The sequence below is a fragment of the Plenodomus lingam genome (genome assembly GCF_022343315.1).
Source record: "Plenodomus lingam strain CAN1 chromosome Unknown contig_18, whole genome shotgun sequence".
Taxonomy (NCBI): Eukaryota; Fungi; Ascomycota; class Dothideomycetes; order Pleosporales; family Leptosphaeriaceae; genus Plenodomus; species Plenodomus lingam.
In genome coordinates this window covers 933,420-957,295 of record NW_027093935.1, presented here as the reverse complement: position 1 = coordinate 957,295, position 23,876 = coordinate 933,420, and the positions used below count along the sequence as shown (strand labels likewise).

Genomic DNA, 23,876 nt, shown 5'->3' with positions numbered 1-23,876 from the left:
GGACCGTGTGTGGCGGCTTGGAATAGGCGGCGTGCAGAGAAGGTTACTGTATGTGTCGTGAATATCGTGGGGGGGTGCCACAAAAGGGGAGAGCTGATTAAGAGAGAGAGAGAGAGAGAGAGAGAGAGAGAGAGAGAGGACTGGTCGGGCTGTTGGTGTGGTTGGGGTGTGTGTGTGTGTGTGTACTTTGTGTACTGTATGTATAGGAGGTAATGTATGTACGTTAGGCTGATGGAGGGGAGGAGGGGAAGAGGGTGGCCTCCTGTTGCGGCGGCCTGTGGGGGGGGGGGGAAGAGAGAGAGGGCACTTGTGAAGCGGTGCAGGTGAAGGACGAATCAGAGCAAAGGGGCTGCTTTGAGTAATTGAACGTGTGCGTTCCATCCGGCGGAAGACGGCAGTCAGGCAGAGTAGATGGTGTAAATAAGCAGTCAGCAGTCCAGTCAGTTCATGGTACGCATGTCCTCTACCTGGTTGGTTAGCATGTACTCTACTCCTAGGTAGTCCATCGGAGAGACATGGGACGCAGTCTAGCCCTCGAGGAGATGTGCAATAGCATGTGCAGTATGTGCGAAGTATGTACAGCCCATTGCTTGCTTGGTTGGTTCATGTTTTTTTCCTCCTTTCTTTCTTTTCTAGAGGGTTACCTAGGTAGGCACCGGTACATGCCCATCTCCACCCGCTCCCCTACTGCTAAGGAAATCGGCACTGTCTTTTTGCACCTTTTTGCCTTCTGTGCGTCGTTGTCGTCGTCTGTGCATGATCTTTGCCATCCGTCTTCTTCTCTCCCTTCCCCTTCTTCTCCATACCTGATTGTGCCATCTCTGCCACATTTGCCCATCCTTCACGTCTTTCCCATCTTTTTCTGGCGCGCGCTGGCTGCTTACCTACGCGACCTAGGCTCAAGTCGGCCTCGCCTACTCTCTTTTTCCGGTCATTTCCGCGCGTTTTCGGCCTTTCCTTTGCGCGACAGACGACAGACAGAACTAGCGCGGGGAAAAGCATATGACGACTTCTTACTACTCTACTAGCCACTGGCTTTGTACCCACCACTGAACCCCCTCTTCCCACCCCCCTCCCTCTCCAGCCCTCCAAGCAACTCGCAGTAACACCACATCACCTCACATTCGCTAACCCGTCGTCTCGCTCTCCTCTCTCCCTCCTCCGCCGGCGCCTCCGCACTGCTTTCATTGGGCTCCAGTGTGCAGTGAAGCCGACCGGACAAGAGAACAAGAAGGGTAGAGCACCTCTCTCTCTCTCTCTCTCTCTCTCTCTATCTTTCTGGTGCACGCTCGGGTAGCCAATTGCGCCGATCCCGCGCGACCCCTCGACTAGGTAAGCTACCATCACGAGTGGGCCAAGTACTCTCTGCTCCTGCTAGACCCGAGTATGTTGGCGCTTTCGTCATGGCCCAAGTAGCTAACTGGTCCTAGCAGCCCTTCACTCTCCCCCTCTCCCCAGCACGCCGCCCGCCATCATTACCACCACCACCGCCGCCATGACCACCCACGAACAGCCCCCCTCGGTGCGCTTCAGCGATGTCAACCAAGAAATTGAGCCCACCGAGGCTGTCCAGACCCTGACCGACCTCACCGGCACCGACGCCGACTCCCACGATGTCCCAATGAGCCCCCAGGCCGCCGAGGAACTTCGCAATCTGTCATCCACATTGCAAAATGGTCGCTGCCAGGCCAAACGAATGGAGCACTTTTCCTTTGAGCCCGTCTCCCTGCCGCCGTCGCGCGTAAGTCAAGTCATCTCTCCTCCACGTTCGAGAGCGAAGCCTCTGACTAACTTGTATTCCCAGACTGCTTCACCGACGCCCCCCTCGCGCACACAGTCAGGCAACTCTGTGCGTCATCCATCTATTGGCACACTCTCCTCACAGACTCCTCTCGCCATGCATTCTCCTCCGCTGACCCCAGCGGGCACATCCTCGAGAGAAGAGCGGCCCAGCGTGTCGGATCATAGGAAGCAATTGAGCGACCCAGCCATGATAACGCCGCAAATCTCACCCCCGCACGAGCCTCCCCCGACTTCATTGCAATCCTCTGTCCGCAACGCCGACCAACTCTCGATTCCAGGATCCCCAAGGACGGCACCACAGTCACCTCGGCCCTCATCAGAGGTTCCCACCGTATTCCAGCCCCATCCCAAGCGCGGCCCCACTTTTACAGTTGGCCCCTCCGGTGATTCTCTCCCGGCTTCCCGCGATGCTAGTCCCTCCGGATCAGGCGGAGAACGGACCCCTGGAACTTCGACCCCGGCCTCCGGTGGCCGCCCGTATACACCCCAAAGCGAGAGGGAAGACACCTACGCCCGCTCCAAGCGTGCTGCACAGTCACGGAACCTCGAGTCGCTTGAAGCCCGCTTCATCTATGGCGGCCGCGAGGGCCGCTCAGCAGCAGGTTCCACATACACGTTGCCTCGCTCCAGAGATACCGACTCGGACAAGGAAGAGAGCAAGAGATCGAGCATCTTTGGGGGTTCAAAGAAGTCGCATCGTCAGGGCACCGATGATTCGGCCACATCGACCAAGCACCACCACCATGGGTCCATGTCTGAGCTGAAGCGGTTCTTTAGGATTGGACACAAGAAGGACAAGGACAAGGAAAAGCGCAAGCAATCACCAGCGCCCTCTGTCAAGGAAAAGAGGAACAGGTGCAGCAAAATTGGAACAATGACTCCTCCGTTGACGAATGGCACGATGAGTGTGCCATTTGCAGATGATCACGGACTCCAAAGTAAATACGGGAAATTTGGCAAGGTGCTCGGCTCCGGCGCCGGTGGCTCAGTTCGTCTTATGAAGCGAAGTAGCGATGGCGTTACTTTCGCCGTCAAGCAATTCCGGCCCAGGCATTCGTATGAGTCGGAACGAGATTACAACAAAAAGGTCACGGCCGAGTTTTGCATAGGTTCAACGCTGCACCATGGCAACATCATCGAAACAATGGACTTGGTCAATGAGAAGGGCAGCTACTACGTCGTCATGGAATATGCGCCATACGATCTGTTTGCCATTGTCATGACTGGGAAGATGAGCCGAGAAGAGGTTGCGTGTAGCACGCTACAGATTCTGAACGGAGTGACCTATCTCCACAGCATGGGTCTTGCGCACCGGGATCTCAAGTTGGACAATGTTGTCGTCAACGAGCACGGGATTATGAAGATTATTGATTTCGGTAGTGCCGCAGTCTTCAAATATCCATTCGAGGACGAGATCGTTCTCGCCAGTGGTAAGTTCAATGACATCAGGATGGAGAGGGGAGACTAACAGCTGCAGGCATTGTCGGCTCAGATCCTTACTTGGCCCCCGAAGTCTACGACCTCTCCAAATACGACCCTCAACCCACCGACATCTGGTCACTTGCCATTATATTCTGCTGCATGACTTTGCGAAGATTTCCGTGGAAAGCACCCCGAGTGTCCGACAACTCATACAAGCTTTTTGTCTCTCCACCAAACGATGGACCAAGATCCGTCACAGGGCCCTCCAAGTCTGTATCCGATCTCGCACACGCATCAGGTGACGACCGCCGGAGTGGCACACATTCAGAGCCTGTATCTCGCCACGCAAGTTCGGAGCAGCCTACACACCATGAGCACAAGTCTTCCGCACCTGCCGCTAGCAGTCAACAGCCCTCCCAGGTGATCAAGGGCCCATGGCGACTTCTCCGTCTACTTCCCAGAGAAAGCAGGCACATCATTGGCAGAATGCTGGAAATCGACCCCAAGAAGCGTGCTACGCTCGACGAGATTATTGGAGACAAGTGGGTGACTAGCACCCAGGTATGCACACAAGAGGAGGGTGGCCGGATCGTCCGCTGCGACAACCACGAGCACACCCTCGAACCTGGCGCGGGCGTCGGATCCGCTCCTCCCGCACAGCAGAAGAAATGAACTTGACGTCAGTGTCTCTCTGTCCATCTTACGAACGCGATTTGGGTAAGACTGCTTCGCCAACTTTGTCCGCATTTCTTTTCCTTGTTGGAGTCTTCTGATAGCAAGCCGGCTTTTTTTTTTGAAACTCCGCTCTAGGGACGCATTCTATCATGGCCAAGGGATGGATGAATAGATTTTTTTTTTCACGTCGACCCGTTCAGCCCTCGCCGTATTTATTTACTTTCTACTTTCTTATCACGATAGGATGTGTACCAGTGCACTGTCATTCTTCTTTGAGTGCCGCTTCTTGTAATGTAGTTGAGATTATTTCTTCGCTTGGAGGGTTGTCGATTTTGGAGGCTTTTTTTCTTCTTTCTCCCCACGGCGGGACTAGGATGGATGGGTTGGATTATGCGCGGAGTGTCTGCAGAAGGGTTGATGGGTGTTGGATACGAGTGCAATGGAGGGTAGGGCTGGTGTGCGCCGGCGTGTGTGTACATACAGTGTATATAGGTAAACATTGCGGGGTTTGGTGGATGGACGGAGCGTGCGGAAGGGGAGACGAGAAGAGGATGGAAAGGTTTGGCTTCCAAGGGGGTTTTTTGGAATAGAGGGGTTTTTTTTCGGGTTGGGGGGTTGGGTTGGTTTACACAAATGGGAGATGGGAGATGAGCTGGTGGGTGTGATGTGGTTGCCATGTGTATAGTGTAGAATAGGTGAATCGCCATGTCTATTCCCAAGGCGGTTGCCTCTTTGCATCACGGCATGTTTACAAGCTGGTTGCGCTGCTTGGAATTCATCCTCTACCGCCTCCCCACTTCTCCGCTCGCCTTGTACCGGGGACCGGTCGTTTGAAACACGGGTCCGACGCGTGCGAAACGGGGCAGACGAGCGGATGCGCTGGCTTGGGGGTGGCGTTGTTTGGGCTGGGGGGTTGGTGTGTAGGCATGTACACGTGCATCTACATCATCCCGCGGGCTTTTTTTGGTTGGTTTGGGGGGTTGGGCGGGGGAGGAGATGGAGATGGAGATGGAGATGGAGATGGGAGCGTGCGAGTGTGCGTGCGGAATTGATGGGTTAGCTGGGGGGTTTCGCTAGCGGGGATGGAATGGGATGCTTTGCTTTGCTGTGCTTTGCTGTGCTTTGCTGTGCTTTGCTGTGCTTTGCTGTGCTTTGCTTTGCTATACTCCGCCATGCTATAAATGCTATACCTGCTGCCGCTAACGCCGTTGGGAAATTCATATGCTGTGTAAGCGATAGGTGTGATGTTGACAGTAGTATGGGTGGAAACAATGACCTCATATCCCTCGGCTCTTTGCGACTTCACTCCAAGGCGGAATGTGAATGCAAGGCGTGGATTCCAGGCCAATGAATCGGTATACAGCGCCTGTATCAGCACTCGCTGGCTTCGCGATGGGTGTCCTAGACACACACACACACACACACACACACACGCAAAATCGATGCCTCGGGGACCTGGGTAAGAAGCTGCGCTGTGCTGGGCTGCACTACAGTAAGAACGGATATGAGTAAGCACGTGCCCATCATACCGTGCGTCCCCACAAGTCTGAGCGGAGCGGAGCGATGATGTGTGTAAATGTGCGGACTTGTGTGTGCGTTGTCTGAGGCAGGCCAAGGGTAGGATTGATATCATACCAGTCGTGTCAATGCGTGTGGCCGAGATTCATCGCATCAGCGGTCAACGCAACGCAGCAGTAGAAGAGAGATTGGGGGGTGGGGGGGAGTCGAGTGGAGTGGAGTGGATTGCATCATGGGAAGTGTGCTTTTGGCTTTTGGGGGTTGGGCACGGGGACTGGTCTGGTGTCACGAGAGCGGGTTCTGTGTGTGTGTGTGGTGGGGGGGGGGGGGGATGGATGGATGGGTGGGTTGGTGGGTTGGGATGATCGTGGGGATGGCGTTATCGGCGGTAAGAGGGGTGGTTTTGCGGGAGACTAAATGGCCTTTAGGGTATACCAGACATGCTATCGTAACTTTATCTTAGAGGAGACTCGGTGTGTGTGTGTGTATGGATGAGTGGATGATGTTGGGGGGAGGTTCACCGCTTGATGCGTGTGTGCTGGTGTTGGATTTGCCAACTAAGGTAGCCTTCCTGTACTGGGACGAGTCCGTCATGCCCTCCATAGGACATTGTGATTCCCACCGTGTGAGAGGGGGGGGTTTGCGGAACCCGGATATTTTCGAATCTGATGGATGTGACGCGCAATGCTTTTGCTGCGTTGTGGGGGTGTCCATGGTGTGCGTGCATGTCAGCTTTTTGGCGATCTACACGCTACGCAGGGTTATACATGCTGCATGCTTGCCGCACGCTGTTCAGGCTGGGAAAGGCGTGAGACAAATCCTTCCCCCTGTCCGCAAACTTCGTTTCATCCTTTCAAGACGCCGAGTGCGGTGGGAGAGGGAACGCTTGGGGAGCGGAGAGCGGTCGTACGGTCAACCAGCCAACGGGAAGGCGATTCGCTTGCGCTTACCCGGTCACAGCCGCTGCTGTTTTTTGACGCCGCTGCATGCGCTTGGACGTCCAAGGGGATGCTGACAGTCATGGTCGTACTATAAGGTTCCTGTGACGGGTGTCACGATGGAAGATGACAGGTTGTTGCTGCAAACGAGGTACCGTTAGGCAGTAGTGTGCTGGTGCTCGCCATCCGCGAGACAGACATGGAGAAAGAATGGCGGCATGGAGGCGCAAGGCATCCTGCCTCTGGATCTCTTGGAGCGGCACAGCATGTTCAAAAGTCTGGTTTGCTGGTTGTGCGGCGCAGAAGACTGCCGGTAGCCCTATTTCGTGCTCCCCGAGTCCCTAGACGAATATCGATCCGTTCAACACCAACCAACAGACCGCTTCGCCCAACGCCCATCCCTGTAGCCACTCATCCACAAGCAGCATATCGAGCCGGAGGAGAGTCTGGCCATTCGTCTTGGTTGAACAACGGCTGAGCTTGGTCCTTATCTTCAGCTCTTCTCTAGCACCCAATAACGGTTTCGCATCATGCTTCCACCGCACCATGGTGCGGATAAGGGGGGCCTGGCGAAGATCCAACGCCATCTCGCCAGTCTGCGGCCGCGAAAAACATCAACGTAACCAGTGTGTCGAAAGACTGGGGGGGGGGCCTGGTCCTGTCCATTGTGTATCCACTTTTATGCCAAAAAGTAAGAGCAAACAGCAGAACAGAGCGCTGGGAGACGTTTGGCCTTGGCCGGTGATCCAATACTTAGACGCACGTTTTCCCACGGTCATCGTCTCACAATTTTATTTTTGCGACGAAGCCTTGGTCCTGTTTGTGCGTGTCCTGCTAGTCTCGAGGAAAAGAAGAAAGTCGATTCTTTTGCTCGGATTCTTACTTGAACCTGTTGCAGCTACACGTTGACCTAAACTGATTTAATGAATCCCCTTGTTCCTTTCTTGGCTGGTCCGGATTTCTAACTAGGCGGTATATCTAATCGACATTGAGACGGACCTGTTTTTTTTTTCTTCGCTGGCGGTTGGTACATAACAAAGATGCGTCGCCAACTTCCTCCGAGTCACCTCAAGGTTCCGCCCGGCCCTCAAGCATTCCCTCGACAGCATTTTCTGGGAGAATCGACGGGTGTGGTCAATCACTACGCTGGTCTTGAAAAGGCAATCCCAGTCATCCCTTCACTACCTGGATTTCGCACAAGTGCTGGTATGTCAAGACTTTTTTTCATCTGTCGTTGATGGTCCTGGTCGCATGCCACGGTTACAGCCGATGATGTCAAGCGCGCACCCTACAAACCAACCGCAAGCATCACCAACCTTGGAACTGAAGACTGACAAATCCTCACAGCATTCCTATCCTCACTAAGCGCAAACCTCAGAATCGACCCCGATCTACCCTCACCATTGGGAACCCCGACTTCCTTTCGTCTAAACAGCTTCTCGCACCACCCACTCCCCCCAACACCATTGACCTTCTCAACGCTCTCGTCGTCACATAATCCGTACCCCTCGCCCACCGAATCAATCATCATGTCATCCACCGAAGCTAGCGCGCCGATAAAACCATCGACCGAGGAGATCCCGCAACTCTCGACGTATACCGCCGAAACTGAAGACGACCGCGTGGAAGGTTTGAGACTGGTCGCTGATTCGGTTGCCCAGCAACGGCAGGTTTCAAGCAAGGTCTTGCTGTTTCACCCCATCTCGCTTGCTGTATACAGCTTGGTTGCCGCAGTCGCGACACAGTATATGCTCCGCTGGTACAATGACATGCTCATGGTTTGTACGACCGTCGGAGGCATTACCATGACATTTCTCATCTTCATTCGTTGGATGACGGGTGCATATATTGGTGTTGCGGAGAACATCAACATGGATTGGCTGGGCGATGACAGGATGATCGTGGTGAAGTGGGGTGAAGATGTCATTGGTGCGTTGGTGCTGGGATGGGCAGACCACGACGCTGCGAAGAAGCGAGGCAGGAGGAGGAGAGGCAAGGCTGTTGTTCGTGCTTGGACTGTCAAGTTGAAGTATCGTGGCAAGGGCGTAGGAGAAGGCCTCTTGGAAGAAGCCGTCAAGGTTGCGGGCGAAAGGGGTGCGGATGGCATCATCTTTGATGGCGATCATGCCAGTACGTTGGCCCCTTTTTGATTCTCTCTCAAGTTCCATGTCTTCTAACATATCCTCAGATTCCACCCGTATCCTCCCCGCCATCTTCAACGGCTTCCTCGACAAGCAAGAAGCTCGCGCCGAAAAAGCACTTCGCAAAGTGGCCGACCAAAAGGGCAACTTCCGTCAACGTCAGGGATCGCCCACATGGGGAAGCCGGTAGATAGAGAGCATTTCCTTCTTTTGGGAGAGGGGCAGACACGGCGTTTCGGCCTGGTTACAGCGACCAAGTTTCTTTTCTGCAAGATACCCTATTCCCTCGTTGAGATACCCAAACGATCGTTCATCGTTCTCCCTGTCTTGTTTTCCCATCGTTCATAGTGGTCAGATTATTACTATAGCTACCCGTCTTAATTTCCTATATGCGACGTTGATGACGCATATCTCACAACTCATCGAATCTATCTGACACGATACGAGAAACCATGTTTATACCCGGGGACCTGGTGGCTTGTCCGCCACGGCATCATCACGCTTAAATCTGAGTTGCATAGATTAACTACAGCTTCATCCTCGTACCATGGAGTCTCGCCGTTTCTACACACAACACACACACTCTCCCTCCCTCTCCCCCAACAATGCATTCGCTACCCACCCGGCTGGCCCTCCAACCATCCCAGCCAAAAGGACTGATAACGGTGCATAACGTCTCGACCTCACCCTCTTGGCGGCGGCTTCTGACTCGCCGCATGCCCCGCGTTTGTGCCCCTCCATGACGGGTTCATCCCATTCCAGGCGTTGCGTCAGGTGTGCGTGCCAAGCATGCATTGGGCTGCACATGAACCTCCGACGCCATGAATCCATAGGCTATAGATAAAAAGCAACAAAAAACCAAAAAAAAAAGTGTGGGACTATATCGGACCAGCACCGGCCAATTCCGAACGTTTCTACCGTTGGAACGATTCGCATGCCTTGCAGCATGGCGGCTTTTTTTCTTTCATGTGCACACGATGCAGATCCGCACAAGTGCAAACGTCCCCCTTGCGCCGAGGGAAGCAAAGGACTTGCACAACGCACACATGTTTCCAAGTCTGCTGATCAGACTCAGCGCGCGCGTATCATCACTCCGTGTCGCCGTCTTCAGAGGACACGGGATATTCCTCGCGCAGTTGGAGTATGACGTTCTACGCCATTGTCAGCATATGCAGGAATCGGCAATTAACGCCGCACGTTGCAGACGCTCATGGGGACTCTGTATTGATCATGTCGAAAGACTCGGTGAACCGCGCGCGAGCCTGGTACAGATGAAACCTGTGCCGCGGTGGATTAAAGGGCGGGGGATTCCTCAACGTACCGCTAACGCTTCCGGATTTGCGCCGTTCTCGATGAGCGAGACGCAGTAGGAGAGTTGTTGGCGGTCGAGATGGGTGTTCTGTGATGTTTTGTTTGTTAGCGATACGGGCAATCGTGTGCGGCGTGTGTGTTTGGACGTGCCAGTAATGTTGCGATTTCATGGAGGATGTCGATGACTTCGCGAGCTGCTTTTCTCCGGGCATCTGCAGACGTTTGTTCCGCTGGCATGTTGGTGAGAGGTGGTTTTAGTTTGCTCCTTTGCTCGGCTTATGTTGGTGTGGTTGTTGGTTCTCGTTGCCTTTGGGGATCCCAATGTTTGGCTAGCCGCGACTGTGAACGCGGTGCATTTTTGTCACGTGATGCTGGGTTGCTAGTGCCCTCCTGGTATTGAATGATGCTGGCGTTCTGTTTGAACCCATTCTTTGGTTTTATGGAAAATCAGTACGGGTGGCTATGTATGTCGAGATGGTGATTTTTTTTATCTTGGTATCAAGGGACATTTTGACTGCTTTTCCCAAGCGATAAGCGTATTTACATACATATCGTTCGTGCACATGGATAAAGCAGATACTCATAACATGGAGTCTGCGTCTGATGAGGAAATGTTAACGCAATGTATCATTGGAGAAGAGATCAATGCATGCTTTACGGGATGTCAATATGCATAATTTCAGAGAAAAGAGAGCACGATTTTTCTCGAAACAAGATACTTTCAGCTGCTGTGGTCGCAATTGGTGAGAAGTGGGAACCTTGCCTAATTTGTGGTTACTGGACCCTGATTTGATGGCCCCGCTAACCCCACACGTGCAACGGAAATTCACGACTCTATCTACCCGCCTCCATTGTCCTCTAAGCGCGCCTATCACGTTCTTGAAGAAAGCCAAAATGGTGTACTACTTCTCATCGAACACAGTAACGCCGTCGGCCTTCATCTATGTTGGCAAAGACAAGGTAGAAAGTACGCACAAACTGCACCTGCAATCTTGTCAACAGCAGTTGCAGCTCCAGAGTATGCACACATGAAAACTGACAATGCGTAAAGATGAAGAGCTGATCAAGTACGGCTGGGATGAGGACGTTTGGTTTCACGCGGATAACCTTTCGTCGGCGCATATCTACGTTCGGTTGCCAGAAGGCGAGAGCTGGGAGAATATGAACAAGGACTTGATGATTGATTGCGCGCAATTAACCAAAGCAAACAGCATCGAAGGTATTGTGGCAGCCGCAGAGTTGTATAAAAGACTGGAGTACTCACTGTTTTCTAGGTAACAAGAAAGACAACGTCACCGTCGTATATACACCATGGTCGAATTTGAAGAAGGATGGGAGCATGGCGGTGGGTCAAGTTGGCTTCAAGGACCCGAGAAAGGTAAATGTTCAATGTTGAAATGTTATGTTCAGCAGCGATGCGGGCTAATCGATATACATACAGGTCAAGCGGATACATGTAGAGCAGCGGGAGAACCCCATTGTAAACAGACTCAACAAGACCAAAGTTGAGAAGTTTCCCGACCTACGAGAAGAAAAGGAAGCCAGGCTGAGCGAGCTGAGAAAGAGGGATAGGGATGCCCTCCAAGCCAAGGTATGTTTCTACCTGATTCGCATTCCACATGGCTCTTTGGCATTTCTTCTCTCAGGCCTATGGCCTCGGGTATTTTCTGATGTTTCCCCTGAATTACCCTTCCCAAACATTCCCTTCACTACCACCTCACCACCTCACCGCGAGCTCTGCTTCTTCCTATTTTGCACTTCGAATGCCCTTTCCTTTATCCGTGATCACTCGGGACTTCTCTAACATCTTAATAGAGGAAAGAGGAATCGCGCATAGCCAAGGAGCGGAAAGAGCTCGCATGGCGTAGGGACCACGCCTATGATGATGTGATGACCGAAGAGAACCTGGAGCAAAACTCCAATGAGAATCGTGATGAAAACTTCCTCGACGACTTCATGTAGCTGCCATCTTCACTACTGCGCAAGGCAATTGTGGCACAGCATACAGCGAGCTGGCGTTCCGTAATGGGTTTGACGTGTTGCGGGAGCGTCATAGTGGGTCGCGAACAGTCATAGCAGGAAGGCACAGGTCCATGCTTTCATTTAGCATGCGAACATTATGATTAAAGGTGTCGTAGGCAGTGGTCTTGATCGCAAGCTCTTCTTGAGACCTAGGCTACGTTAGCAAGCCGCGGTTTCACTATAAATTACGACACGTACGCGTTTCGTTGCCTTGATCTTGATCGGCCGCCGCTGTCCTGAACCCACCAGACAAACAGCAAGTTCTTCAATATTTTGTGTTCCAAGCCATTCTGCTTTGTGGCATATTGCAGAAACTCAAGAGTATTCTGGACCTTGTGAGGCTCAAAATCTTCAGCGCTGCCCTTGCGGAAGGCTAATCGTATGCGGTCGCGCAAAGTATAGCGTGCCGGCTTTGAGAACCGGATAGCTCTGAGGCTTTGTCGGTACAGATTCCTGTATGCGTGAATGACAGCCGTATTCGACATTGTCGCCGTTGCAGTGGTCACCGGTAAGAGTCAGGGTCTGAGTACATGATTGGGCAACGGAGAAACATTAAGCCGGTCGCATGTGCCCAACCGCCGCCTTCATCTCGTCGTCACCGACGCTCCCTTTTCACCAGGCACCTCATCTGCAGCTCATCACCCCGCCTGCTCTCTTTGTGGCAACCGGGGTTGTAGGCATACACTAGACTCTCTGATCGATTGCACTTGAGATAAACGCACTGCTTGCAGTGTTGAAGTACTAACATAATAACACCGTCACGCTGGATCTGCTGTACTTGAGCTCTTTTTCCTTCATCGCGCTCGTGTGTGGACTCGAAGCCTCTGCCTTCTCGGCCACATCATGACCAGAGTGAACAAATTCCGTGCCCAGCACGCGCCTCAACGCGGCGACCCGCTTGAAACGCAGCGAGCTGCACATCCGAAGAAAAAGCCCTACAAGATTGTACTGGAGGCTGTTACCCAGGAAAAGAAGAAGCTTCACTCGATTGTCCGTTGTCGACTCGTTGCCTTTTCTGCCTGTACTAATCTCTGCGTAGCTGACTTATGCCTCTAATGCGCCCACAGGATTCGGTTTCATCCCCGCTGGCCACCCAGAAGTAACGGAGTGGTGCAAAGAGCAATGCCGACAGCGCAATCTAGACGTTCACATAGTCTCGGTCAGCATTCTAGCATGCACAAGCTCGAGTTCTCACTGATGTTCAAGCAGGCAAAACCGAAGAACAAAATGCATGCCGATCCGGAGAAGCTGTCACATCATGTCCACAGACTGGGCCATCACTTTCCCCTCGAGATCATCCAGCTAGCCTGTAGCAAATTTGGATACACATATGATGATACAAAGGGTCTTCGGAAAGCGAGAAACAGTGATAGGATCAATTGGATTGCGCAGAGCATGGAAAGTTACTCGACGCGACAAGCACTTCACGGTCGACCTACCGGCGAGAAGGAGACCAAAAGCTACATCCACGGCGCTGTACGGGAAATGTTTCCCAAGATTCCTGAAGCAGATCTTTCGTCCATTGTGAATCACGCATTTGAAGAGGTATAGCAGATTGATCATTTTCTGCACGTAATGCTTACGCGATACAGGGTACGGACAGAGTAGGTAACGCGAAAGAGCTTTCATTGGCGCGCAGAGTGCAGCTCGCAGTCGTGGCACACATTCGTCATACCTACACTGACTACGACAAACTACTTAAAACTGATGGCTGGTCGACAGCAAGATCGCAAGTCGAACATGTTTCACTTGCCAAACTTAAAGAGTGGCGGGATGAAGCTGGCGAGCAGAGCAATGAGCTCGAAGAAACTTTTCGCGAGGTCATTGTCCTGGATGATGAGGACTCTAGCGATGGTAGCTCGCTCTCCACTCCTGACGAACGGGAGCAGAGCATGGAAATCGTCTCGAACCGTGCTACTGCGAAGGATCTTCAGCCTGAATGCTATGCTAGTCATTCACGGGTTGAAGTACATGACCAAAGGCAAACGCGCAGGCGGACGATTTTCCTTCAAAGGCCTCCTCCGCCCCCTCCAGCAGCTGCTTACCCAAGGCTTGCACGTGAAGGGTTGACGCTACTTCCTCCTTCCTCACCTGCTCGAGCACGCGAGCATGTCGTAGAGTCGCGTTCCTCACCTCGCATCGATGCATCTCATCTTGCACACAACCGGCCCTCTCTTTCGTACGTGCAAGATCATCTATGATCAATCTGATTGCTAATCCATGTAGGCGAACCCGACCGCAAATTTCTCAGCCCACTTGCCGAGCCACTCCCAGAATGAGTGAAATCGACGGGCGATTATACGAAGTGAGTCGTTGGAGGGCTCTGCATTGAAAGCCCTACATATCGGTACACTCCTTCAGTTTCGTCTTAAGCTAACAAGCGCAGTTGCAACCTATTGAAGAGCCGCATGGCCATATGAGGGTATTGTATGACCAGTCGCCTCGTCGTGCTACGTCACGATATGCCAATGACGAATATGTACCATCCCCTGTGCGACCAAGTTCGTTTGACAGACCACCAGTACGCTCAAGCCGCCCGTTTGAACAGGATGTAATTTTACCTTCTGTCGAACGTGAGATGGTAGACCTCACATCCTCTGAGCATGTCGATGATCGATACCTGCTATCGCAAGATCAAGAACATATTTTAAGGCGCCCTCAGGTACACTCTCCAAAAAGGAGAGTCTATACTCCAATGGATGGCAGGCCGGCTCCGCCTCCGGATCAAGACCACAAGCGATCGAGGCCTCGTTTTCCCGACGATCTCGATCGCTATGCTCACCACGATGGTCCATCTCATACGCTTGCTCAGCAGCCAATGGACCCTTGGAGGGCGCCGCCTCCACCACAAGTTGTTGACTTGACAAGTAGTCCATATCGACCATCAGCTAACGAGAGTCACTATGTGCGACCTCGTTTGTATCAAGAGGCGCGTGAACAGAATGGCCATTCGTATGTCCATGCTCCAGCTCGCCCTCCGCCACCGCGCGAGGCGAGAGATGCATACTACGAAGCACCTGTTGAAGTTCTACCTTATGCTCACATGTATGATTCTAGGGTGTATGACAGACGGGCGCCCCTTCCAGCCCATGACCTTGTACCTCTGAGGAATGATCGCCGCTGGCATCATGCAAATGAAGAAGTTCCTCGATATCCACGGGGTTGAGTGAAGCATGCCGGCTCAAGCACGATGCCTCGACTTGTCACACGTACGCTACAGAAGTTTTCTGGATTCATTGCGAGCGATACCCTTTTCTTATATTTGTTACCCTTTTTGAGAACACTCGTTCTCGCTTCTTCCTTTCGATTCCCCCGAAGTTTCTGGCATTTTCCCACTAGCATTGCATAGCGTACAGCGGTCTTCATGCGCTTCATCATACGACGATGAATTTTGGCGCTTTGTGTAGTACTAGGAAAGAGGAGGATCCCATGTCGGGAGAAGATACGGTTCGATATGAAAGGCCTGTGAATACGGGCTATGAGTATATGGTACAGGGACGGCACAATGATGTGCATGTGTACCAGATTGTGATGATCCATACACATTCTGGCGTGGCTGTGGGAGTCTGTGCGAGACGGAAATGATTGTTATCGTCCGAATCATACGGGAACATAGGAAAACGACACCTGTCCTGTAATAAATACCAGAGAATACAACCACTATTCGTGAACTTATCCGGCTGTCCAGGTGAATATGGCTGTTCCAGTGCGCCTCTAACCATGCGTGTTGACATCAAGCTTCCTTTGCGGATACTGACGGAAGCATCGGGGGCGAACATCGGGATGAATCAATCTCTGTTTTGGTCGCGCCCTACTGTTACGCAACATGACTGCGAGAGGAAGCATCTTTAAAAAATATTCAGCCTTGGTGAGTCATCTGATTACATTCCAGACTTACCCTCTTTTGAGAGCAGCACATTTGGGTCACTCTGACACCACCACAACGCGAGATTCCCATAGTCAAATATCAAACAGGTGAAGCATTCATTTATTCAGGAATCAAGACGCATCCGTTACCCCTCTCTCCCACCACCATCAACATGTCCACGCAGAACGAGACAGCGAAACTTTTCAAGAGCTTGCACAAGCCTGGCTCCCCTATCGTGCTTACAAATGTGTGGGATGCCATCTCTGCCCGCGCTGTTGCCGCCATCCCTGCCACAAAAGCCCTCGCTACAGCAAGCGCAGCCGTTGCCGCCGCAGCTGGAATCGACGACGACGATTTAACCCTCGATATTAACCTCCGCGCCATAGCAGCCATTGCAAAAGTCGCAAAGGAATTCAACAAACCGCTGACCGCAGACTTTCAAGATGGATTCGGCGAGCAACTTGAAGATGGAGTAAGACAGATGATCCGCATGGGTGTTGTCGGCATCAATCTCGAGGATCTGGGCAGAGAGAAGGGAGGCTTGTATACCATCGAAGAAGCACAGGAGCGTGTGAGAAGAGTCATGGCGGTTGCGAGGGAGGAAGGTGTTCCTGATTTTGTTGTTAATGCACGTAGTGATTCATACTTTGCGGGTCATGGTCTTGACGATGCGATTACGCGTGGCAAGGCGTATCTTAAGGCTGGCGCGTCGAATGTGTTTATCTGGGGTGGGCCGACGAGGGAGGGTTGGAGGAGGGACGAGGTGGTCAAGGCGTGCAAGGAGCTGGATGGGAGATTGAACGTCATTTTGGTCACTATGAAGCCAGGAGGGTTGAGCGTGGGGGAGTTGGGTGAGATCGGGGTGAGTAGGATTAGTGTGGGGCCTGGGTTCATGAAGAGGACGATGAAGGCTATGGAAGAAGAGGCGAGGACGATTTTGGAAGGCGAGGGAGAGTGATGGAGGTTCACTGCTTTCAGTGGAGTAGTCAAGGACACTATGGAAAATCTCTTAGATGATAATTCTTGAACTTTCACTTGGCGACTGACAAGATACAGTATGATTGACAAGGACGGGTGATCTGTAATTTTGATACTACAGAAGCTATGAGATCTACAAGCTGTCAATTCTCCGTCCAATGCCCCTTTCCCACTGCAAGTCGCTGAAACCATCTCCACTTTCGAGAATCTCCGGCACCTGTAAAACCTCTTTACTTCGCAAACAACTTACAGCGTCAAGCCGGAGTTGGGTGTGCGAAGTCAGTAGAAGCTTGAAGATGCACCTATCCTCTTGTGCCGACCTTCGAGCCAGATGCACCAACTTCTTGACTAGAAGTTCCGCATCATCTCCTCGCTCTTCGTCGTCGTAGAGTGACACACTGTCCACAATACAGAATACCACGTATCCTTGTGGAAGTTGCTTCAGCAAGTTACCAAAAGCAATCCCCAAAGCCTTTACGTCGTCGTTGTCAATCTTGCTCAGCCGTTTCACAGTCGCAAGATCAAAATGGTCATACTGCAACAACAATTGTGCAAGCAAACTGTTCCACACAGCTGCAGGTCCATTGTCAACATTTTCCCTCCAGTCCTCATGCTCTCCACAGAAGAAATTCAGGCTGATGAATGTTGACTCGCTGCGCGACTGATGCAACGCATCAGCCAACTTGGCAGACACGAAGCTGATGGGTGTACGCAGGCTGTGGGAACCAGACATGCCACCATTCACCAGAAGTATGGAAGATTCGATGGCTTTGAGCCACTTTTGTAGCTTTGCTGATTGCAATACGTAGACAGCTCGGTTCTGGTCTGCCCGAGTGAACGACATGATTTGCTCCAAATTGTACTTTCTGTCGCTAAGCGTCACCCGGTTCTGGTAGCCGAGCTCTCTAATGATCTTCTTCTTGGTGACTAGTGCGGCTTTCTTCGAGATGGCTTTCTCTTGGTGGGGACTGGGGCTCCTGTGCTCGTGATCTACTTTGCCGGTAGCATCTATCTTGTTTAGTGTTCATCGCAACAGGCTCTGATAAGGAGTCGACGTACCCGATTCCGGCATATTTCTCATGGGCTGTGCCATGAGAAGAGCCTGAACATTATTCAGTGTTGACGCTATCCTCTGATTTTCGGCGCGGAGCTGGGCCACCTCTTGTCGTTGCTGCTTTCGTTGCTCAACCATCTCTTCATATAATTTCCCTTGATTCTCATATGTTGCCTTTGTAACATCGCATACATCCCTCACATTACGATTAGTATCTACGCCGGTCTCCATATCGCATGTCGCTGCCTCCCTGTTGATAGCATCTTCGCATCGCTGCAAGGTTGAGATTCTCTCCATCAACTTACTTTTGAACGAACCCTGCGTGAAAACGGCCTTGATAGCTTTGCGAACGGCTCGTTCGCGATAATACTGGAGTATGTCGCCAAGGGTGTGCAGCACTGCAACGTAGAGATTCGAACAATGCTGTTGTAAGTCTTCAGAGCTCGGGTAGGCGGCAAGTAGACGCTGACTCTTGTCTACCAGCATTGGTATGTCGGCAAGGGTATTGAGAACCTCCTCGTTGATCTCACGCATCTTTCCAGCAGCCTTCAAGATTGAGCATATTGGCAATAGGAATTTGTGTTGACTGACTGACCTCAAGTAGGAGCACTACCCCTCCACATACCAGTGAGAAGTATGTTGACTGTGACGGAGCAAGTGCAATGAAGCTCTGATACGTTTTGTGGTGATCTCCAATTTTGCGCAATACCTTGCGGAAAGGAGCAAACATTCCTTTTTCTGCTTTCAATTCGTAGGCTTTTTGCGCTTCCTTCACAGCGCTCACAATATCATCCATTGAACGACTTTCGGAAAGGTTGATACCCACTCGATACTCCGGTTTGACATCTTGTTGGAATGCCGCGACAGCATTACGGAAGTTAAGCTCATCTCTTTCGATGTCTTTGAACATCGATTTGCTTTGAAAGATCAGTTCCGCTTGTTATAAGCCCATGTGCATCGCTGTTCACTTACAAGTCCGGTTGAACAGACTTTGTGTTGCCTTTCCATTTGTGTCTATCTGGGTCAAGTGGTGACGCTGGGCGTATCACGATCGGTTCAATAATGGGAACAACTGCTTCGCTAGGCATCCACTTCGCAATCTCCGCATTGTAACGCACAGCTGAGGTATTCGTGTTCAAAGCCGGATGTATGCTACCGTCGAGTCCATTGCCACGATGCTTTGTCATGTAACGCTCAACGACATCCCTCATATGAAGACTTGGCCCTCGACGTTGTAGCAAGCTGGTTTCCGTTGTTGCCTCTTCGTAAGTTGGTGGTTGAATGGCGACGTCCATGGCCGTCTCGGCTAGCAGTAAATCAAGGGTGGATCGAGTGGTGGTAGCCTTGAAAGTTGGCCTTGTGATTTTAAGATGAGCTTTTTCCTGGCCAGCGGTGCTTCAAGACATGCGGCGCGATACAGCGTGCTTCTAGAGCGACTAGGTGTATTATCAAAATCTGAGTTGCTTGTGAGAATTATTAGGTATGATGGCAACAAGACCTGTGCTGGCTCATGGGCTGAGCTGGTCCTAATTTGCGCGTACTCAGCCCCACGGTTGTGATACTTGATTTGTTGATTTGTTACATTGGCTGATCTTTTTACAAGGGCCTCGCAGATTTAGGTAACCAGTTGCTCTTCGAGTTAGTTTCAGCCCCTTGAGGTCGGTAATCGCTGATAATGGCCCCTGCATTAGATGCGGAATCAGCTCAGAATCAGAAATCATCCTGCCTTATTTTCGCAGTCAATTTTGTCGATTCGACGCGGAAGAGGGTGGTCAGCGCTACGAATATCGGTTAGATCGCTCCCAGTGTAGTTCAAACGACCGTAATTTCATAACCATTCCACATGTATTGCCTTGTATTTCTGCTTGAAAACAGACATGGAGCCTCTCATTTATAGTCAAGTTTTTACCTAAGAGAACATCAAGGCAGAATTGATTGAGCCTTGCGGACCAGGATCCAATCTATTCAAACCTATTAATTTGAAAGGTATTTAGTAGAAAGTGATACAATTGTATCTGAGTGTTAAAGCCGACACTTTGACCAGTCCAGTATGCGTCCGGATGGCATGTGATATCTGTACTAGTGTTGGACAATCACACCATGGAAACAAATACCATTGCTAACCCTCAACCACTACCGGTATGCCTAGTTGAATATCTTCCACAAGAATGTTCGGATAAATGTGTTTGACATACAATCGAATTCCTCCACCTTAGTCAGAGCTTTGAGACACATGAACACACTCATTATGTCCAGTAAAGCGTGCAATAACGGAAATGGTTATCTTCGTGCAGATGTGAGATGGCGATTAGAAATATCTGTGGCGTTTGTATTGGGGGCCAAACAAGGCTCCAGGCTGCCGTGGTGGAGTTGTGCATAGATTTGGTCTTCATCATTGGTCGCGCTTACCCGTGTATCCCTCAGCCACCAAATTCTCAAGACGGATCGGTGGGGATTGTTCTACACAAACAGCAACTCGCATGCAATGTCAGCACTAAATTGTGATTATGGGGACCAAAATGGATATTTTCAGAACTTTGAGGACGCCGAGATTCGTCCCGCGGTTCAAAGAGGTCGCGGGTGGACTACAACAGCCTAGCCTGAAGCTGAACGTGAAACAAGGACATGGCGAACCGTGAATGAACGCATTGCAGGATACACCATGTAGCCTAGGTATATAGTGGCGTGCCTGCTTTGTTGACAGACATTCAGGCGCTTATCTTCTTTTCGAAAGCTTGTTACCAAAACGATCGATACTCTCCTTCATCATGGAAAATCGTCCCTTGACCCTGGTGACAATTCCTGATACCGATCCGTTAACAAATGGCCATTGCGATGCTACGAACAACAAACTTAATTCTAAATCTCAGGACCATGTCCCTAGCAAGCACAAGCCGCTTCAAAACCCAGCAGTAGAACCGTCAAAAGAGGGAGACACTGTGTCGCGGGAATTGTTGGCCCAGCTGAAAGCTAATACAGAGCGTCTAGAGGCTCTGGAAAGTAAATACGAGGCTGTGAAAGAAAAGCTGAAAGCCGTCGCCGCCGAAGAAGGAGGATCACAAGACGAAGCTGCCGACGAGAAGAAGGAAGAAGACGATGACACAGCCTCGATAGCTTCAGACCTTGCCGAGGATGATATCGAGGAGACAAGTAAGAGCGGGAAATCCGAACGACCAAAATTCATGGAAAGTATCAGATATGTCAGATCCGACGAATGGGTAAAGTCAAATCTGGCAAGAAACTACAAGATTGCTGGAGACTTTCCGATCCCAAAAAACTTGTCCCTTGTAGTTTCTCAGAGACATGTAAGCCCTAGCAGTATATATGTCAGTGAAATGACTACAGTGGATAAACTCTCAAGCGGTGCTGCTTCTGGAACGATACCATCCCCCGACAGACTCGCCATCACTTGCGCGGCTCTGCTGGCTGAAATTGGACGCATCTCAGGAACAACCACTACCGATCGGAACAACATACTCCTTCGCCCTTTCAAGAACGTCATACCCTTTCGATCGGAAATTGAAGAGGCATTGCGGGCAAACCGAGAACTATTCAAAGAACTTCAAGAGATGAAGAGAAAGAGGAGAGCTCGATATGACAAAGCCTGCAAGGAGGCTGAGGAAAACGAAACCACTCCTCCTCCGAAAGAAGAGAATGATCTGGAGACTGAAGACCGAGCAAAGCTGAGGAAAGCTGCGAAGCTGTGTGTTGGGTTGCGCTGCTTGCTACATTTTATTGATCACGACAACGCGGAAATCATGGAAATTCGCAAAGCGACATGGAATGCAAACTACGAGATTGCATTCGAACATCTTTGGCATGTATTTGAGCCTGGCATGCTTGTGTGCCCGAAAGGGGACAAAGAGCAGGCATATCGCGTTCTCAATGTGGGTGGAGGGCGACCTTACGGTGAAAGCGTGGACCATAACGGGGCACCCTTGGCAGGCTCACGTATCATGAAGACGACCGATTTCTTTATTGATTGCTTCCACATTGACTTCAACGGGACTCATTATACACCGGCACCCATCTATATCTCCATCTCACCATATGACGGAACGCGGGCACTGAAGAACTTGACTGTCGCTCCTCTGGATGGACTCTACTCGAAAGAAGAGGCACAAGATCTGAAGGCGAGGCTCATAGCAAGAGGGAAGAGGTTTGAGAAACTGGCCGAGGTCACACATCAGCGCTACTCAGGCCTGAGCCTGCAAGACAAGACTTCAAGATGCGAGGAAATTGATGGAGACGTCATCATCGATTTCGCACTGGCTTACAAGAACAATATGCCTGATGTAATACTACCGGTAAGGGATAGGCCCGAACAACACAGTATTTGGCCAGACGTCAGCTTCAAATTGCCTGCGCCCGCCAGCGCGCTTCTACAGGAATTGACCTCACCGGACATACGAGAGACAAACGAACCTTACAGAGGTTGCAATGTGGAGGACTGCACCACCTGCGAGACGAATACAGTGCACGATGACATTGGTTACGAGCTACTTCGGCGGTCAAATTTCTTGAATGAGCATTCGGAGATTCTGAAGGAGACAGAGAAGAAGCTTCGCAATGACAGGTACATGTTGTTGCCCTATCGCATGTATGGTTATGTGCTGCTGAGTCGCAAATGGTGTAAGTTCGCTTTGTTATTATGTCACCTATTTAGTTGTAACATAAAGTAGACCCATTGGATATTGATCTTCTCGAGGACATCGTCGAAACCAAGAGCCAGTCGGACGGTTTCGAAGATCTCGTCCTACCCGAGGACCACAAGGAAATAGTTCGTGCGCTCGTCAAAACGCACGCTCGTGGACCTACTTCGACGTCCGACAAAGAGGCTAGACCTACTCGCCAGATGGATCTGGTCAAGGGCAAAGGCAAAGGTCTCATTATATTGCTTCATGGAGTCCCGGGAGTCGGCAAGACCTCCACAGCAGAGTGTGTCGCTGCGCACACGCATCGTCCCTTGTTTCCCATTACATGTGGTGATATTGGAGGTCAAACACCCCGAGAAGTGGAGACAAACTTGGAATCGTACTTTGATCTTGCACGCAAATGGGGATGTGTCCTACTACTCGATGAAGCGGATGTGTTTTTGGGAGAGCGAACCAAGGGTGACATTCTACAAAACAGTTTGGTCTCCGGTAAGTGTTGAAATAAATTTTCATGCGGTGAGAACAGAACAGGACTTGCGCTGACACAACGCAGTCTTTCTACGAGTGCTCGAATACTACAGCGGAATTCTCATCCTCACGACAAATCGCGTGGGACAGTTCGACGAGGCTATCAAATCCCGTATCCACATCAGTCTTTACTACCCACCTCTAGACCGAAAGCGCACTTTGAAAATCTGGAAAATGAACCTACGACGCCTGAAAGACGAAAATGAGGCGAAGAGCGCCGCCCAAAGTGACAAGTCGCAATCACCGCGGAAATCGCTTCTGCCATACATCGAGTTCAACCACAACGAGATTATGGACTTTGCAAAAGGCCACTGGAAAATCTGTCAACAGAATAAAAGCAACTGGAATGGACGGCAGATCAAGAATGCGTTTCAGACTGCGATTGCGCTTGCGGAGTGGGACCGAATGACGTTTCAGAAGAGATGCAAGATCAAGGAAGAGATCCCCGTCAGTCTCACCAAGGAGAACTTCAAGAAAGTAGCCGAAGCCAGCGCTAAGTTCGATGAATACCTGGTATCCGTGCGTCGTTCTGACGCTGCGAATGCTGCGGACAAGCGGAACCGCAAGGATGAGTATCAAGACAGGGGGAAACAGACTGAGTATGGCATCGCTTATCCCACACTTGAAGAGAGGAGGGCACAGCGGAAGAAGCCCAGTCGTGCGCAGATAGAATCCGATGACGACGACGACGACGACGAAGATGAAGACGACAATGATAACGTCGAGGAATCAGAAGACAGCTCTGAAGAAGAGGAGAGCACGCCTGTGGAGACGAAAGTGCAGAAACTCACAAAGAAGACGAAGAAATCGCAGATTGAAGTGCCAGTGAAGAAGGGGAAAAAGTCTCGTAATGCCGTCTCGAGCAAGAAATCTGGTGGACTGCGTAAAGAGATTATTGAAGACGATTCCGATCTTGACACTTCGGATGATTGAATGAGGCAAGGAGCATTGTGTTATTTTTCT

The 23,876-nt window shown here is 51.1% G+C and overlaps 10 protein-coding genes across 10 annotated transcripts; 6 read left to right on the top strand and 4 right to left on the bottom strand.

Annotated features, from left to right (window-relative positions):
* The first annotated feature begins 329 nt into the window (after positions 1-329).
* Positions 330-4,525, top strand: IAQ61_003749 (uncharacterized protein). The gene is made up of 4 exons (XM_003837263.2): positions 330-1,384; positions 1,431-1,741; positions 1,805-3,233; positions 3,281-4,525. Exons 2-4 carry the CDS (start codon positions 1,496-1,498, stop codon positions 3,895-3,897), a joined length of 2,292 nt encoding a protein of 763 aa, XP_003837311.1. The 5' UTR covers positions 330-1,384; positions 1,431-1,495; the 3' UTR covers positions 3,898-4,525.
* A 2,172-nt stretch (positions 4,526-6,697) lies between these two features.
* Positions 6,698-6,943, bottom strand: IAQ61_003748 (uncharacterized protein; the record flags this gene model as incomplete). Its single annotated transcript, XM_066096085.1, has 1 exon — positions 6,698-6,943. One exon carries the CDS (start codon positions 6,941-6,943, stop codon positions 6,698-6,700), a length of 246 nt encoding a protein of 81 aa, XP_065953961.1.
* A 453-nt stretch (positions 6,944-7,396) lies between these two features.
* IAQ61_003747 (uncharacterized protein) lies at positions 7,397-8,687 on the top strand (the record flags this gene model as incomplete). Its single annotated transcript, XM_003837261.2, has 3 exons — positions 7,397-7,562; positions 7,704-8,486; positions 8,545-8,687. 3 exons carry the CDS (start codon positions 7,397-7,399, stop codon positions 8,685-8,687), a joined length of 1,092 nt encoding a protein of 363 aa, XP_003837309.2.
* An 898-nt stretch (positions 8,688-9,585) lies between these two features.
* IAQ61_003746 (uncharacterized protein) lies at positions 9,586-10,045 on the bottom strand (the record flags this gene model as incomplete). Its single annotated transcript, XM_066096084.1, has 3 exons — positions 9,586-9,648; positions 9,819-9,896; positions 9,959-10,045. 3 exons carry the CDS (start codon positions 10,043-10,045, stop codon positions 9,586-9,588), a joined length of 228 nt encoding a protein of 75 aa, XP_065953960.1.
* Positions 10,046-10,600: 555 nt separating this feature from the next.
* IAQ61_003745 (uncharacterized protein) lies at positions 10,601-11,770 on the top strand (the record flags this gene model as incomplete). The annotated part of the gene is made up of 5 exons (XM_003837260.2): positions 10,601-10,775; positions 10,860-11,027; positions 11,083-11,186; positions 11,250-11,399; positions 11,624-11,770. 5 exons carry the CDS (start codon positions 10,601-10,603, stop codon positions 11,768-11,770), a joined length of 744 nt encoding a protein of 247 aa, XP_003837308.2.
* Positions 11,771-11,858: 88 nt separating this feature from the next.
* Positions 11,859-12,315, bottom strand: IAQ61_003744 (uncharacterized protein; the record flags this gene model as incomplete). Its single annotated transcript, XM_003837259.1, has 2 exons — positions 11,859-11,979; positions 12,029-12,315. The coding sequence occupies 2 exons, from the start codon at positions 12,313-12,315 to the stop codon at positions 11,859-11,861; spliced, it is 408 nt and encodes a 135-aa protein (XP_003837307.1).
* A 143-nt stretch (positions 12,316-12,458) lies between these two features.
* Positions 12,459-14,996, top strand: IAQ61_003743 (uncharacterized protein; the record flags this gene model as incomplete). The annotated part of the gene is made up of 6 exons (XM_066096083.1): positions 12,459-12,820; positions 12,870-12,989; positions 13,040-13,375; positions 13,423-14,009; positions 14,057-14,135; positions 14,217-14,996. The coding sequence occupies exons 1-6, from the start codon at positions 12,674-12,676 to the stop codon at positions 14,994-14,996; spliced, it is 2,049 nt and encodes a 682-aa protein (XP_065953959.1). The 5' UTR covers positions 12,459-12,673.
* An 874-nt stretch (positions 14,997-15,870) lies between these two features.
* IAQ61_003742 (uncharacterized protein) lies at positions 15,871-16,656 on the top strand (the record flags this gene model as incomplete). The annotated part of the gene is made up of 1 exon (XM_003837256.2): positions 15,871-16,656. The coding sequence occupies one exon, from the start codon at positions 15,871-15,873 to the stop codon at positions 16,654-16,656; it is 786 nt and encodes a 261-aa protein (XP_003837304.2).
* A 153-nt stretch (positions 16,657-16,809) lies between these two features.
* Positions 16,810-19,025, bottom strand: IAQ61_003741 (uncharacterized protein; the record flags this gene model as incomplete). The annotated part of the gene is made up of 4 exons (XM_003837255.2): positions 16,810-17,684; positions 17,736-18,276; positions 18,326-18,647; positions 18,703-19,025. The coding sequence occupies 4 exons, from the start codon at positions 19,023-19,025 to the stop codon at positions 16,810-16,812; spliced, it is 2,061 nt and encodes a 686-aa protein (XP_003837303.2).
* A 1,473-nt stretch (positions 19,026-20,498) lies between these two features.
* IAQ61_003740 (uncharacterized protein) lies at positions 20,499-23,846 on the top strand (the record flags this gene model as incomplete). The annotated part of the gene is made up of 3 exons (XM_003837254.2): positions 20,499-22,362; positions 22,413-22,874; positions 22,939-23,846. The coding sequence occupies 3 exons, from the start codon at positions 20,499-20,501 to the stop codon at positions 23,844-23,846; spliced, it is 3,234 nt and encodes a 1,077-aa protein (XP_003837302.2).
* Positions 23,847-23,876: the final 30 nt, after the last annotated feature.